The 16,201-nt window shown below is 41.3% G+C and overlaps 1 protein-coding gene across 2 annotated transcripts; it reads right to left on the bottom strand.

The window, feature by feature from the left end:
- Window positions 1-799: 799 nt before the first annotated feature.
- Window positions 800-14,292, bottom strand: LOC130117707 (antizyme inhibitor 1-like). Of its 2 annotated transcripts, none has more exons than XM_056285871.1 (12): window positions 14,027-14,292; window positions 12,386-12,508; window positions 10,547-10,757; window positions 9,582-9,755; window positions 8,982-9,154; window positions 8,578-8,712; window positions 8,165-8,246; window positions 7,929-8,003; window positions 7,552-7,717; window positions 4,782-4,897; window positions 3,020-3,237; window positions 800-2,141 (listed from the first exon to the last, which is right to left on the bottom strand). In XM_056285871.1, the coding sequence occupies exons 3-12, from the start codon at window positions 10,646-10,648 to the stop codon at window positions 2,027-2,029; spliced, it is 1,356 nt and encodes a 451-aa protein (XP_056141846.1). In that variant the 5' UTR covers window positions 10,649-10,757; window positions 12,386-12,508; window positions 14,027-14,292; the 3' UTR covers window positions 800-2,026. The 2 variants fall into 2 exon arrangements, with proteins under 2 accessions (XP_056141846.1, XP_056141847.1); XM_056285872.1 differs by lacking the exon at window positions 14,027-14,292 and adding an exon at window positions 13,161-13,322.
- Between the last annotated feature and the right edge of the window lie 1,909 nt (window positions 14,293-16,201).

Below are 16,201 nucleotides of genomic sequence, written 5' to 3'. Positions count from 1 at the left end.
TAGAATTAGACAGGAAATTACCCCCCGCCCCCCCACACACACACACATTGTAAATTCATGACATAACTAAAGGGAATCTCCCCGTTTGTTTGAACTGCAGCTCAGCCAGTTCAGTACATGGCAGTATTTCCCCAAGAACTGGACAAGTGAACCTCTTAACACGCAGTTACACCGACAACATAAACTCAACTTGTTCAGTGATATGAACATACAGAGAAGAAAGAAAGCCACTTTATCTTGTCATTTGTACAGGTTACAATGAAATTTGTTCTCTGCATTTAACCCATCCTATTGTATAGGAGCAGTGGGCAGCTGCAGCTGCAGCGCCCAGGGACCAACTCCAGTTCTTCTTTCCATTGCCTGGGTTAGGGGCACAGACAGGAATATTAACCTTAACATACATGTCTTTTTGATGGTGGGAGGAAACCCACGCAGACATGGGGAGAACATGAGAACTCCACACAGAAAGGACCTGGGATGGCCTGGGGTACGAACCTTCTCGCTGTGACACAACAATGCTAACCACTGTGCTGCCATATATAGATATATGTTGACCCCTGTGAGGGATTTAACTAACTGAACTAAATCCCCTGTGGCCTATGTGACTGTAATCCAGGATGAGAACCAGCTGAAGTCCCCATGTTATGAAACATTGATTTATAGGAGCAGGATGGTGAAACGGGTATAAATAATTTCATCAAGTGTGTGTAATAATGGCAGAGCTCCATTTAGTACCGCAGTTTTGAGGATACATTAATCTAGAGCAATAAAACAAACCCAGTCATTGACAATCCAGTCAGGTGTTTATTACATTTCATAACCTTGACAAGCACATTTAAAAGTTAATAACAGGTAAAATCCTGTTATCCGTCATGCCTTGGACAAAGATTGGAGAACAAATTTACAGATATAGTGTACACTTTCCAAGTATACTAGTTAAAAGCAGAAATATGTTTCAACATTATCATAAACATTGGGGGAGGGGGAAATTGTCAAAAGTACAATATAAATATCAGTCATCATGGCAACAAGCAATTAAGTGTTCAAGCAACAAAAACAATTGCCATTTCAAAAAGCAGCCCCTCTTTCAATAAGTTGCCTTCTTACCCCTTTAACACTTTCTCTCTGCCATCGTGAGCACATTCAGTCTAAAAGCTTGTTTTGCCATCAAAAGGCATAGCAAATTCCTGCCGGTCTTTTGCTAGTATCCGAGCTAGCTAAGGCAGCACTCAGCACTTTGGAGGAAAAACGCACTGAAACACCAGTCAACTGGTGGACGCAGAAACGTGAGCTTTCTATTGCCTCTAAACCAGATGAAACTGGACCAGAGTGCAGTATAGCAGTGAACTCCTTCAGGAGGTTTCACTGTTATGCTGCCCTTAAGAAACATGGCTTTATTTACTGCATCAGGTGGATGAGTAAATGCACCTTCATTTCTACAGCAGTACAGTGCTGCAAGGCTTCATGTAAAAAAAAATTTTTTTTTTTAAATTGAGTAGGCTAGACACACAGATGATACAAGCCTTTGTCAAACATCTATACAGCTGATACAATCATAAATATACATAAATATTCTTTTCATCCGACGAAGCATCGAAAAAATATAGTTTCAAAACAAAATTTTCATTTCAATACTTCACTTGACTCTGGGATAGACATTTACAAAACTGGCAACAGTAACGGAGGTATATGCAACATGTTTCAATAGCAATAAAATTAATCATGTTTGCTGTATGTAGGTGTAAACTATAATGCCACTGAATACCCAAGACAAAGGTAGGATCTTTTTTTCTTGAGTCGTCCATTTTGTTGCATATTAATCAATTGTTCATTTAACTCGGTCTACTAAGGGCTAGTGTCTTTCTGTACTGTACATTGGGTTTGCTAACATTAACTCATTCTGGTCCCAGTAATAGAAGCTCACTGTGCACTGTCTGTTCAGTTCATCCTAGTGGAATGTAGACCAGAGGATGCTGGCTGCAGAAACCAGAATGTAAAAATGAAAGCCTTCCTGGTCTTCCTATCACTAAGCTGGAACAGAGATGGCTGCTTCTGATTGGCAGGAGTTTAAAAAATAAGGGACCAGTGAGAAGTTCTTGAAGGTGATCTCTTGGGTGACACCCGTGTCCTGCATATCAAGCCTGAGAGAGAAAAAGAAAAAGCACCTAAGTGTACAGTTTGCCTTTGCAGCGTTGAAAAACAATTCATTGGCTTCTCTCGCATCTTTCTTTGAAGCTGTCAATTCTGAAAACAATAAAACCTCTCGAAAACTGGTTTCAAAAAGCACAAATGCAATTTTCAAATATACTACAGCCTATGTTTCTGGCTGATCAGACAGCTCCCAAAAAAAAAGACAGAGCAAAATCAGATATTTGATAGACATCTCCCTGTCAAGACCTGCTTGCTGTATCATGCTAACAATCTTATGTTGCTACTACCAAGACTGCAGAGATGGCACAAGCAGAGAAAACTAATTGTTTGGCGTTATTCTTGCAAATAAACAAGTTTCAAGAGAAGTACTATGGCAAAGGTTCCTTCCTCCATCCATGTTCCTATCCTCATTGTGGTCAGATGGTTATCAAATGGTGAGTTTACACAATACATAGTTCCAGTCATGCTTACTGGAAACACACGCGCAGTTTGTAATTAAGCCTTTCATTACAAACGTTATTGATTTTTAAAAACACTATGACTCAGAAAAAGAATATTATATAGGTACTGTAAGGAAGAGACATCTGGCAACTTGCTCCTTAACATTTTTTGGTGGATGAGTCCCATTATTTACTTGTTTATTACATAGCTCTGCCCAATTCATATCCAATGCTGTGAAGAGGAAAATTTATAGATTTCAAAAGTTAAATGAAATTTGATTATCATACTCTTTAGATGCTTTCGACATAAATTAGTTAAGACCACAAATCAAAATATTTACAACGATATCGCATAATTTTAGGATTAGGGTCTAGAAGTATCAATAAACCAATGTACTGTGAAACTGCCCGGTCACCAATTCCCTTACCAGTCACCGGAAGAAATGATGTAGTGGATGGGCGGAGTAGCCATGTCTGTGGAAGTGGAGATGGGTTGACCCAGACTATAAGCCCCGGCATTTGCGAAGGTGAGCCAGTCTCCAACACTGAGCTCCGGCAGTAGACACTGCTCCACTACCTTGTCCATGTCATCTCCGGATGGACCCCACAGGCTGCTGCTGAACAGTGGATCCTCCAGGCCTGTGTTCTGGGGGCACATGGAGAGGATCTGACTTTTTATAGATAGAAAACTTGTTAAAATATGGTAATTAACAACCATGGCTGTACATAGGAGTCTAATCAGGAACACTCAAAGAGGAAAAATCTTTTCGGCAGAGAATGGGGGGCGATGTTCAAAGATTAAGAAATCCTCAAAGAAAAGAAAATGAATGCATAAACAAACAAGCAAGACTGAGTGTATGTTCGATAAGATGGCTGAATATAAAGTATTCTGTACATTTCCATTTAAAAACATAAAAGATATTTGTTAACGCTTTCTATGAGGTCCATGTTTATACACCATTGAGTGTATTTACATTTCACTGCATTTATAATACCTGAATGTGTGCCTAGCAAAAGATTCAGCAAAGTGATACGTTTCTCAATACTGAGCAGTCACTGAAGTTTTGCTCTGTACATGATTCTCAATGATGCCAGGCAACATTTTAATGAGGTCTGGTTTTCAACAAAAAAAAAAAGAAAGACAAAAAAGAGAAAAGAAAAAAGTGAACCTATCCATCCATCCAAGCCACTTATCCCAACTGGGGTTGCAGGATGCTGGAGCCTATCCCAGCAGTCATTTGGGCGGCAGGCAGGGAGACACCCTGGACAGGCTATCAGGCCATCACAGGGCAACTTAATAAGTCATGTATATCCAAAGGAGTTGAATCAAGTGCAACTGGACTTAGTATATATCCGTGAATACGTTTCGCCTCTCATCCAAGAGGCTCCCTCAGTTCGTGCCTTTCTCACTAGACGAAGCTAGTCTGACTGGCTGGTGATGAGACTCAGAATTTATCCTCTTGGAGTCTATCTATCTATGGCTCTGTAAGCGACAGGCGTTGGTAAACATCGGATCACAAAGAGCCATGCATATCAATAGCTCTGACAACGACTCCTAGAGGATAAATTCTGAGTCTCATCACCAGCCAGTCAGACTAGCTTGGTCTAGTCAGAAAGGCACGAACTGAGGAAGCCTCTTGGATGAGAGGCAAAATGTCTTCACGGATATATACCAAGTCCAGTTGCACTTGATTGAACTCCTTTGGATTATCAAGGCTGTGCACATCCTCATCCTTGAAAGACTGGCCACTGGTCTGTAGATGGGTGTAGACTGCGGAGTCCTGGCCTGACGCATTAGTGCTTCTTCAGTCCTGGCCTGTCTACACTCATCTACAGGCCGGTCCTGGCCTGAGTGGACTGTGGAGTCCGCAGCCTACACCCATCTACAGGCCGGTGGCCACACTTTCTCAAGGATGAGGATGTGGACATCCTCCATTGAGGGGAACACTGGTTTGAATGGTGGTTTGAACAGGGAGTCAAAGAGGGCACTATAAGTACATTCATACTGATTTATAAATGGGCTCCACAGAACGTGTTACTAGCTTTTTTTGATTAAATTTTTTAACGACCTCTACCAGAACGCATTGGCAGAGCTGGCTAAAGCAGAATTTAGGATTAAATTATCACTGATTCTAACTAGAGATGGTGGAGAATATCTTAATTGACAGAAAAATTATGGCACCAACTCACCTTGTGAACAGATGGCACAGGAACCACAGTTTCTGTGAGCTTGCAGGCAAAAGATCCATACACACCCTCATTCATGTAGTACTGCATCTCTGGCTCATCGTTGAGCGATGGCTCTCCTGTGCAAAGATAGCGACAGAGGACAATACTTAAATAATATTCTCTTGAATCAGATATAAAATATTCTCATTTTAGGAGGTCTTCGCTTTTGTTTTTCATGGATCACACATGAATGCACTTCCCTTACTCTAAAGCAGCGGTCGGGAACCCATGGCTCGCGAGCCATATATGGCTCTTCCGGTGACGGCATATGGCTCCCAGACAATTTTGAGTTGAAAATTATTTTTTTTTCAAAAAAAATCAGTTTGGAACTGATTTTAAAATACTTGTGATATTTCTTAATAATACTGTGTCATTTTAAAGTAAACAGAAATTAGTTTTGAAGATAAATTTCACGGGTCACGGGTCACCCGTGGGTCGGGTCGGGAACCAATGGCTCGCGAGCATGTCCGGGTCATTGTAAAGGTGAAGAAATCAATTTTATCAGATAGCCAACTAGTTTATCCGCTTCAACCCTTGTAACGGAAAAGATGGCGAAAAGAAAAAAAAGACGAGGATTACCGTGCATTCCAGGCTGCGTGCACAGAGGAATTTGCATTTGTGGAGAGAGCAGGATCTGCGGTATGTCTAATATGCAATGATAAAATTGCATCGATGAAACGGTCAAATATAAAGCGGCACTTCGATACGCACCATGCTTCATTTGCATCGAAATATCCAGCGGGGGACAGCAGGAAAAGGGCATGCGAGGAGCTACAGCGGAGAGTGCAGACGAGTCAGCAGCAACTACGTGTGTGGACCAAGCAAGGGGACGGGAATTCCGCTAGCTTTGCGGGGGCTTTGGCAATAGTAAGGAATGGAAAGTCATTCACAGATGGCGAGTATGCCAAAACATTCATGCTTGATGTGGCCAATGAACTGTTTGATGACTTCCCAAATAAAGACAAGATAATCAAACGAATAAAAGACATGCCCCTGTCAGCAAGAACTGTGCACGATCGTAGCATCATGATGGCAAATCAAGCCGAGGAAACACAACTTAAGGACATAAACGCCGGGACATACTTTTCTCTCGCGTTAGATGAGTCAACAGACGTTAGCCATCTATCTCAGTGCAGTATCATTGCCAGGTATGCTGCAGGTGACACACTGCGTGAGGAAAGCTTGGCTGTTTTGCCAATGAAAGGGACAACAAGAGGAGAGGATTTATTCATGTCTTTCATGGAGTTTGCTAAAGAAAAAAAACTACCGATGGATAAACTTATTTCTGTCTGTACTGATGGTGCACCCTGTATGTTGGGGAAGAACAAAGGATTTGTAGCGCTTCTCCGTGAACATGAAAAGAGAGCCATCCTAAGTTTTCATTGCATCCTGCACCAGGAGGCGCTTTGCGCTCAGACGTGTGGCCAGGAGCTTGGCGAGGTGATGTCTCTGGTCATTCGAGTGGTCAACTTTATTGTTGCCCGAGCTTTAAATGATCGCCAGTTTAAAGCTCTGTTAGAAGAAGTTGGGAATCATTATCCCGGTCTGCTTTTACACAGCAACGTGCGTTGGTTGTCAAGGGGGAAGGTGCTCAGCCGTTTTGCAGCTTGCCTGAGTGAAATCCGGACTTTTCTTGAAATGAAAGGCGTCAAGCATCCTGAGCTAGACAACACTGACTGGCTCCTGCAGTTTCACTATCTCGTGGACATAACTGGCCATCTGAACCAGCTCAATGTGAAAATGCAAGGTATTGGAAATACAATCTCATCCCTTCAACAAGCAGTGTTTGCATTTGAAAGCAAGCTGGAAGTCTTTCTCAGGGACATTGAAACAGGTCGTCTTCTGCACTTTGAAAGACTGCAACAATTTAGAGATGCATGCTTAGCAAGTGACTCCACTCAACATCTGGATCTCCAGCAGCTAGCTGGCTTTACGTTCAATCTCCTGCAGTCATTCAAAGCACGTTTTGGAGAATTTCGTGCGCGCACTGGTCTTTTCAAGTTCATCACTCATCCACATGTGTGTGCAGTGGACAAAATCGACCTGACATGCATCCCCGGGGTCTCTATCGGAGACTTTGAGCTGGAAGTTGCTGACCTGAAGGCATCAGACATGTGGATGAGTAAGTTCAAGTCACTTAATGGAGAGTTGGAAAGTCTTGCGCGACAGCGAGCAGAGCTGGCGAGGGAACACAAGTGGACAGAAATTAAAAATCTTCAACCTGAAGACCAGCTGATTCTTAAAACTTGGAACGAGCTTCCTGTGACATACCACACAATGCAGCGTGTGAGTATTGCCGTATTGACCATGTTTGGCTCTACATATGCATGTGAACAGTCTTTCTCGCATATGAGGAACATTAAGAGCAACCTACGCTCACGTTTAACTGATGGAAGCCTCAACGCCTGCATGAAGCTCAACCTCACCACGTATGAACCAGACTACAAGGCCATCAGCAAAACCATGCAGCACCAGAAGTCGCATTAAAAGTAAGACATATTTAATTTATTATACGTTAAAAATACTATATGGCTCTCAATGAAATATATTTAGAAATATTTGGCTTTTATGGCTCTCCCAGTCAAAAAGGTTCCCGACCCCTGCTCTAAAGTGTTTTTACCCTCAGGACTAGAAACCCTCATACATAATATTTAATTTCTCTTTGTAGATTCAAAGTGAACAACTTTTGGTATCAGTGAAAAGAAATTTCATGTCAATTTCTGACACTGACTGTGCATCTGGTCCTGGTGATCCCGTGCCACCACTCCCTTGGAGATGATGTTGACAGCCAGAGTAAAAGCAGAGGAAACAAAGTAGCTGCCAGGCTCAGCAATAATGGAGATCCCAGAGGAGGGAGGGAAGTACAGGTCCACCATGGACATGACCACACTGTTGACCTGAAATATAAAGAGGGAAATGTGTATTCAGAAATTGTGTGCTTTTTTTTTTAAATGATTAAAAAAAGCAAGATTCCGTAACATGCATATGTTAATTCATGGAGGGCCAATACATTACTTTGTTTAATCATACTGTCAAGCTAAAGGGTCCACAATATTATGGTGGCTCCTCACCTAGTGTTATTTAAGGAACAGATGGAAATGTACTGACCTGTTTCAGTTGGGTCTCAGAGCCACTGAAACCACCTCCAAGGTCCAGGATTTTCATACTAAAGCCAATATCCTCCTGATATGGAAAGAACTGCTTGTTAATTTATAACTCATTCTGGCAATGACAAAACTGGTGAATATTTATGTATATTAGTATGCGACACCGGTAAAAACAAATGAAGTTCAGTGAACTGTATAATCCTGCAGAAGAAAAAGTATTTAATAAACATTACTCACTGCCATATCAAAGACACAGCGGGCGTCAGAGATGGCATGAACATACACCTGGTCATCCTTACAGGAACTGGGTATGCGGAACCTGAAACCAAAAAGCACTGAGGCTTAATTTTTGAAAAGACTGGGTGCCATATTAACTCCTGAACAAAATTGTGACATCTCAACAACAGATGCCACTTAATTCTGCTATAGTATGGAGAGATGGATGAAATTATTACTTTAAACATGGGAGAATTTCTGAGGGGTAAAAATAATTTCTACGTTAAAAACAATGTGGTCAATAACATCAAATCTACATTGGAGACAAAATCACAGGAGCTTTCGCTAGGTTTGCCTTTTGTTTTTGGTCTCCAACGTACAGGCTACCACCAAATCATCTACCACAAGTGACAGTGCATTTCAACAGGCCTCACCTGACCCCTACTACCTGCACACCCAGCTCCTTAGCACTTTCCAGAAGGTGCCTGCAATCCTTTAGGGAGCAGCCGAATGTCATACTCATCGCCTCTCCCTGACCTGTCATGTCTGTTGACACCTGTATCAGCAGCCTAAATCCAATCAAAAAGAGATAAATTTATGTGGTGCTATTGCAAGAAGGAAACTTTATGGGTTAGGGTGAAAGGCTAATAAACATATCTCTGGAAGACATCAGCCCAGACATCAGCCATTGCATCTGAGACTGTATGTTTTAGCTGCAATTTCCATGGATAATGTGTCATGAGCTATGTCATCATGCTTTGGTTTATGTAAAGCCTTTTTTTTTTAAGTTATATAAGATCACTGGGCGGATGCATGTTTAACATGGAGGAGCACCTACTTGGCACTGGAATGGCAACGAGCAATCTTGCGTAGCTCAGCTTCGTTATCACACACCAGAAGGTCAACACCATTCTTAGCAGCATACTTAATATGGGAGAGCTGTTTGCAAAATCCACTGTAGATGACGTCTTCTGAGGGAACACCATGGCCCTGTACCATGTCTAGTTCAGACTGAACCAAAAAGGAATCAGAGATAGAACATCTAATTAAATGATGTGTGAGTAAAATAATGCTGGCAGTGGCTAGCAGACATTATATCATGACCGTAATTATTGGGCTATACAAATAAAATTGACTTGACTTCACTGCTCTAATGGACACAAAATGTAGCTGTGGATAGAATAATTCCCCAGTAGGTGGTGCCGCTAACCACATTCTAAATTACATTAACATGTTTCTACTGATACCAATGTTGCGTGAAACATATAGGTCAATGTGATTACTAGCGTTTTCAGATCAGTAAAAGATTACTATTGTAAATGACACAAACACTGCGTATGCCCCTATATATAAATAACTTAAAAATATCAGAATAATATGCCAGAAATGTTAACTTATCTAACATCATGGTCTTAGATAAAGACATGCAGTAAGGCACCTTGTTGGTACATACGAATCCAGTGCCAAGGGCAGAGAGAACCTCAATAACAGCTGGGCTGCTGTTGCATCTGACAGCATAATAGGGCCGAATGTGGCCCATATGAGTTCGCCAGCGAACATGCTGCCTCATTATGACTCCCAGGTCTGCTACAAAGAATGCACTCTTTTCAGCCTGAGGAAGAGAAACGTATAAAGTCAGTTGCACAAATGTTTTTGAGGCAGGGCCCTGTGTTTAGGGGGGAAATAGGAATGGCAAAAAATAAGCTTGAAGTGTAACTTCTCCTCCAGGTCACAGCCTAACTCCACCCACTGCATAATTTTGAAAAATGCTAAAAAGAGGGCAAGGGGCTGGGAGGGGGTGGGGGGCATGGATGTGTGAGGCAGAAATTGCTGGGGAGATCTGTGAGAAGGGCCAGGTGCATGTCCAGAGTCGCCACCGCACACTACCGTGGTCCCTTCCACTAGCACCCCTTCCAACATGGGGTTGGATACCGCCCCATGAAGATGCCCCGACCACTGCGATGCGAATGTGCCACAAACGGAAGGGGGAGGTGGGTCGCCCACCTCTGATTAAAGGGCGTTAACATTCTTTTTTTTTTAATTTCATGACGTAGATAAGTCCCAATCAGTCGGGTCTAAGTCAGCATTGCCTTGTAAGGTTCAGGGCTGATTTAAAACAGTAGATGACGTGTTGAGCCATTTTCAACTCATGAAATGCCGATTTTTATAAATTTTGGTAAGAAATGTCGATATTAACACCAGCATTGATGTGTTTCATCACCATATAGTCATAATTTAGTTTACAGCTCAAAAAACATTTAAAGTGTTTAGTACCTCTTTATTTAAAGAAGGTTTACTTAAAGTTACACAAAGTTTGCTGTGTGCAATAACTCACGTGACATTATTTCAAGTGCATTCTTGAGACAGGTGTTTAAAGACTGTACTAAGAGTGATGCTGATTACCTGGGTTTGTTCAAAGATGTGATTGTCAATCACATCGCCGAGGGCTGTCCCTCCCTCCAGCAGCCCAATGGAATACTGTGGCTCATCTGAGATTCCCTTCATTTTCTCAACTGTTCTCTGCTGATCTGACAGGTATAAAGATTACGGCTTGCCTGAGGTGGTCACACTTGCTGCTTCTCGAGCCGCTGGGGTCCTGATCACTTGCAACAAACTGTATGAGAACAACAGAACAGTCAGCATGAGACATTACGTTCCAGTGGGAATAAGTTCTTCAACTAAATTGGAGTAACAGATATTCATTAGTTACCATCAACCTTTTCTAGAAAATTGATTTGCTGTAGTAAGTATTTAGAAAATTTTCTGGCCAGATCCGTAGTGAAACAAGACGTTTATGATGAGCAGGCAGAGTACAGAAGAGATGCAATGTTCTGAGGCTGTTTTGTAGAAAAAGGCTATTCATCTGAACAGTCACTGTGTAAACATGGACTCTGGGGCACAGGGTTCGTTTATTTTACCACCAATTACTCCTAACAATCACCATGAATCCGAGAGGTGGTGACCCGTAAAGGTTCCTTTTGATGGCATTAACCGGGATACAATAGTGATGGCATCTCTACCTTTGATAATGTTACACGGTGCGTCAGTGGGGCACAGTGGTCTGGTCTGGATCAGATGTAAAATGACTGCAGATTTGTGAGGTTCAATGGGGAAACTAACAATGCGTGCAGATGGACTGCATAGACAAGTCAGTGATGTGGTAGACTGCTGTCTGGTGTCAGAGCAGGGGATACAGCTGTGAAAGGGGGTTAGTCTTTGACAGCTGTATCGCCATGGGCCCAGTCTGTGGGAGTCAAATTGCTGGATAATCCAGCTACAGAGACAACTTGGAGCCACAAGTAGAACCAAGTCGAAAGTACTCCAGTCTCTCCCGCTAAAATAACATTATTCAAATCTGAAGGCTTAAATGAAGCACACTGACAAATTATACATTATTTGGATACCAGGGCGAGGTCCAAGCCCTGCTTTTCCTTTTATAACTAACAAAGCTTTTATGCAATGTGGAAAATGCTCAACTATGTTGCACAACATTACAATCCAAAAAAGGCACTTTCTGAGGCACTGCTGGGGGCTATATGTGTATGACAAGTTAAATCCAGAGGAGCGTTACTTTAAAAAACTACATTGGAAATACATGTAATATTTCACAAACTGGGGGAGACTAAATATTTGTAAATAATTAATGTTTTCTAGTACTAGCCAAATATACAATCACAACAATCTTTTGGAATTTCACACAATGTTGATATATATTACGATAGCTGTCTACATATGCAAAAATACCACGTTTAAGAATCCAACTGAGGTTCATCACACTGGACTCTTTGTTAATGTAAAGTATATCAAACCAACACTAGTTTTCAAATAATACTGAAAGATGATAAATGATAATATTGAATTATTGCCTAGTCCTAGTGTCTAAGGTTGCTGCAACAAAGAGCAAGTGACAAATTGATTAGATAAAAGTAGCTGAGAGCGCAGTGTCCTATTATTGAAAAGCAAGTACTGAAAATAGATTGGAAATAACAACTGGCTGTGATTTATCTAGGTCATTCTTATTTATTCACACATTTATTCCTCCCTCCATCTGTTTCTGTAAAATGGTATGTGTAAATGCATTTATATGCAAGCAGTCGTATACATGTTGATACATGCAGCATGTATTAACACGGAAAGCAGGGTTCCACTGACATGGTATCTCTCTCCATTCAGCATACACTCACAGACCTGAAAGTGAGTAGGCATTCTTTTATTTTAATACATTTTATCCAAGCCACTCACATGGACGAGTCCAGGGATGGAGCTCCCCCACTATCAGCTAGGATCCCAAGGCGGCTCGGCGTTGAAGTCAAACGGCTCTCGGAAGAGAGCCGCCCCTCGACCCTCTGGGTGGTTGTTGTACACCTGCACAGAAAAAGATGTAAACAAATCACACTTAAACCAGAGGAAGTCTTTGCTAACTCATATAAAACCAATTGTATTAATACATACATATCTTTTTGGCCATTAGAGAGGTAAATGCAGTAGAATACGCAAAGTGACGACGGTGCAAATGAAAGGTCGAAACAGATTGGCATGGGAGAGATGCAGCGGTGACAAGCAGACCAAGAGGGTAACGTTAACACTGATGAATGAATGGATTAACACCCATTCACAGTTGGTTAAAACAAAGATATAGCCAACAAAGGGATCACTGACCATGAGAAGTCGGTGTCTTCAAAATATTATATAACGGTGATGTTAATCAAAAACTTTACTAGTTCTAATCATTTAACAACAGATTAACATTTCAATAAGTAACCTAGCGTTAACAATTTGGCTAACAGGCTAACCTAGTTGGACATGTCACGTTAGGTCGCGAACCCTTTATTATCATGTAGAAACGTTTTAACGGATGAATATTCAAATTTTTTTTTAATCATGTAGCATTCAACGACGATGCCAGAACACGCCTCATAGTAACGCTGCAAGAAAACAAGCCCGCTATTTAACTACATGCTAACGCAAGCTCGCTAACGTTAGCGAGCTAAGCTAACTAAAAACCTTGGCTACTTACGTGTGCTGAAAACTCAAAACCGGGGGTAAATCGCTTTTTCTTTTTAGGCGGAATTTTTAAAGAGTGACGGGGTTACAAGAAGAGGAAAAAATGACTGCCATGAACGTCGTGGTTAGAGGACGAACTTGTTGGAGAGGGCTTTATCTCTACGATCAATGCAGCGTTTAGAGGCAAAGCGCTGTGTGGAGATGTAGCGCGCTTGACAGAGAAATAGATGGGCGTGGTTACAGCTGTATCCCCGTCTGTCCGCCATTTATTATTATTATTATTATTATTATTATTATTATTATTATTATATTAGCATGGCATATCCTATGGTTAAATCCTTCATTGAAACATTTTACAAATAGGTAGCCCTGCTACCACAGTCCAAAATATAGGGGTCTTAGCAGGTTTCGCTCCTATCTTTGATTGACAAATCTCTTTATACTAGGACCAACGCTAAAAATCAACTAAATCTGAGTTTCTAGTGTTTTCCGATGCTGTAAATGGTTTGTATACATCAGTAATGTTTGTAAACACTGGAGTACAACACGGCCATATTTTCGATCACGATCGGTTGAGAATGAGATAAAAATGCTTATTTTCAATCTATAACGCGGTCTTCAATTATGTATGCAAATATGCCTCAATTTATATGATCAAATAAACCACACATTATGCCTGTAAAGACATAGAATTGATTTTAAGTTAAGGCAATGCTTTGTCAAATAGATGTATATAGTTTTTCTGTTGAATAAGAACAAGACAAGTGCAATCAAAACTTCCACTTGAAGTAGCATAGGCACGGTTGATTCAACACAAAATTTTGCTACAGTAACCTACTAATTACATGTTGGCTCAATATTGAGCTTTTAATCATTTACCTGTGTTATCGCCTCATATTTCCCATGGCGTTGCAGTAAGGACAGTGTACGGTCCAGCAGTGTTCCCTGAAATTTCTTGCAATAACCAGCATTCACTAGGCGTTGACCCCTTAAGGAGAGAGTCGTTCCTATTCATTTGCCTCGAAATTCAAACTCAAACTGGATGTCCCCGTCTTCTGCCCTCGTGTTTTTGAAAAGTTTATCCTGCCCGGATTACGCAGGGTGTCTAGGGAAGGTTTATTTTTTTTCTGTGAGAGAAATTTGCATGTCTCCCTCCTAAACGGAGGGAGACATGCAAGAGGTTGCCAGGGAGGGTTGAGCTACTGTTTTCAAACAGATGGGAAGTAGTTTGTCTCTGTGTTTTTGACCCCATGTCCATGGAGATGTTAATCAGCCTTTTACACCAAAGCCCTGCAGCAGAGACCTCATATTTGTGTTTTAAAGTTTTGAGTCGAAATCTGATCCATAAGATCACGCTAAACACGTTGTCCATAAAAGCTTCTTCTTTAAGCTTGCTCATTCTGCTGATGCAGTTATAATTGTCTTTAGATACTCTGAAGATATTGTCAAATGTGTCCTATTATGTCTGTGAATGTTCTCATTCATCCAGGTCATGGTTATCCAAAGGAGTTGAATCAAGTGCAACTGGACTTGATATATATCCGTGAAGACGTGTCGCCTCTCATCCAAGAGGCTTCCTCAGTTCGTGCCTTTCTGGCTAGACCAAGTTAGTCTGAGTGTCCTATTATGGTAAGCTTCTGCCGCAATTATCCACTTTGTTTTGCTCCCAGAAGCCTAATTACTTGAGTTCAGCAGCGTCTGTCAGTAGTCCTGGACTTCCCATTTTGTGCAACACATATTTTCAGGAAATTGTTACTAGGCTGGAGGCAGGAATACATGCTATTGTAACCGGTTATTTTCTTGCCCGGGGCGGGATTCGATACGGAGTGTACTGCGCCACAAGGCGACGTCACTAACCGCTTGGCTAAAGGGTCAGACCCGTTAGCTAGGGACTAACGTGTCTTATTAGTAGTTTACACTATCTTCAGTTATTACAAGGTCCTGTTATCTATTATAAAGGAGAAAAAGACTGATACTGAGCCACTTTTATTCAAAGACAAAGTTACTGGTACATCTACTCATTTCCGCAATTCAGAATCAGTTGAGAGCAATTCACTGAAATTTGTGGCATTTGTCTTTTGAATACCTCTTCATAAATAACAAAGCAATAGTTTTATTTTTTCAACTACAGTAAATGGCTATTTTAGATAGTTTGTTTTTTCCTCTGCACAAATCCAAGGCTGTAACCAGCGGTCAACATAAGCAATCAAAGTTTACATTTTAAAGATATCCTTGAGAGTGATTAAACTTTTACACGCTTACTGATCCCCACATATTGTCTGACCCACTGCAAAATGATAAATACAAACCATGCAAGCTTTACTTCATGGGTGCTGTCAACCAAGCGGATGCCAATTATACATGAATATTTAGAATGCTCAGACTTGTGTTAAGTCTGATCTATGACTGTTTATCTCAGGCTGTGCATGAAAACGAGTGTTAAACCCTCTGCAGTGCTGGATGTGCTATGAGCAGTACATAATGGATGTTTGTTTAATCCATAAAAGCATCGCCTATGGCCCATTGTACATAAGTGAGAGGGAAAGTCTTTCCTCTGGACCATAACACAAAAGCTGTTCCGAGTTTTGTGCGTGTGCTCCTTGACAGTATATAAGACCATGTATGTTGGTACAATCGCAAATAGCATCTACAGTGGCTTCCAGTTAAGCACAATGTTTGATTTCTATTGTTTAGATCATAATAGCCAGTACAGCCACTGGGTATGTGACGCCCAGACATGTGTACCACCCACTGTTAGGGGAAATATTTCAGTGACTGCATTGTGCAGCAGGAATTCTCATCTGCAAACATTGCCAACCGATTACGTCAACACAAGGCCTCAGTAAGGCCTTCAGTCACAATGTTGGATCAAAACATATATGTGCACATACATACACAAAAACACACTTACTCTCAGATAAGAGCAGTATTTTTAGGTCAACACATGACTCCACTGCAACTGGGTTAATTTGGAGAGGTGTGACCGGTACTCCCACCATTGATCGCTCCCTTTATAATGAAATAGATTTTAATGTTGTGCTCACTGTTAATGCA

The sequence above is a fragment of the Lampris incognitus genome, chromosome 9, assembly GCF_029633865.1.
Source record: "Lampris incognitus isolate fLamInc1 chromosome 9, fLamInc1.hap2, whole genome shotgun sequence".
NCBI classification, from domain to species: Eukaryota; Metazoa; Chordata; class Actinopteri; order Lampriformes; family Lampridae; genus Lampris; species Lampris incognitus.
The sequence above is the reverse complement of the archived record's forward strand: the minus strand, read 5'-3'. Positions and strand labels throughout refer to the sequence as shown.

Excerpts from the sequence above, each read along its gene's own strand:
- LOC130117707 (XM_056285871.1), bottom strand. The coding sequence starts at position 10,648 with ATGAAGGGAATCTCAGATGAGCCACAGTATTCCATTGGGCTGCTGGAG. Across the intron at positions 8,247-8,577 it reads GTGCAGGTAGTAGGGGTCAG|GTTCCGCATACCCAGTTCCT; the intron begins GTGAGGCCTGTT and ends TTTTGGTTTCAG. Across the intron at positions 8,004-8,164 it reads GCTGTGTCTTTGATATGGCA|GAGGATATTGGCTTTAGTAT; the intron begins GTGAGTAATGTT and ends TTTCCATATCAG.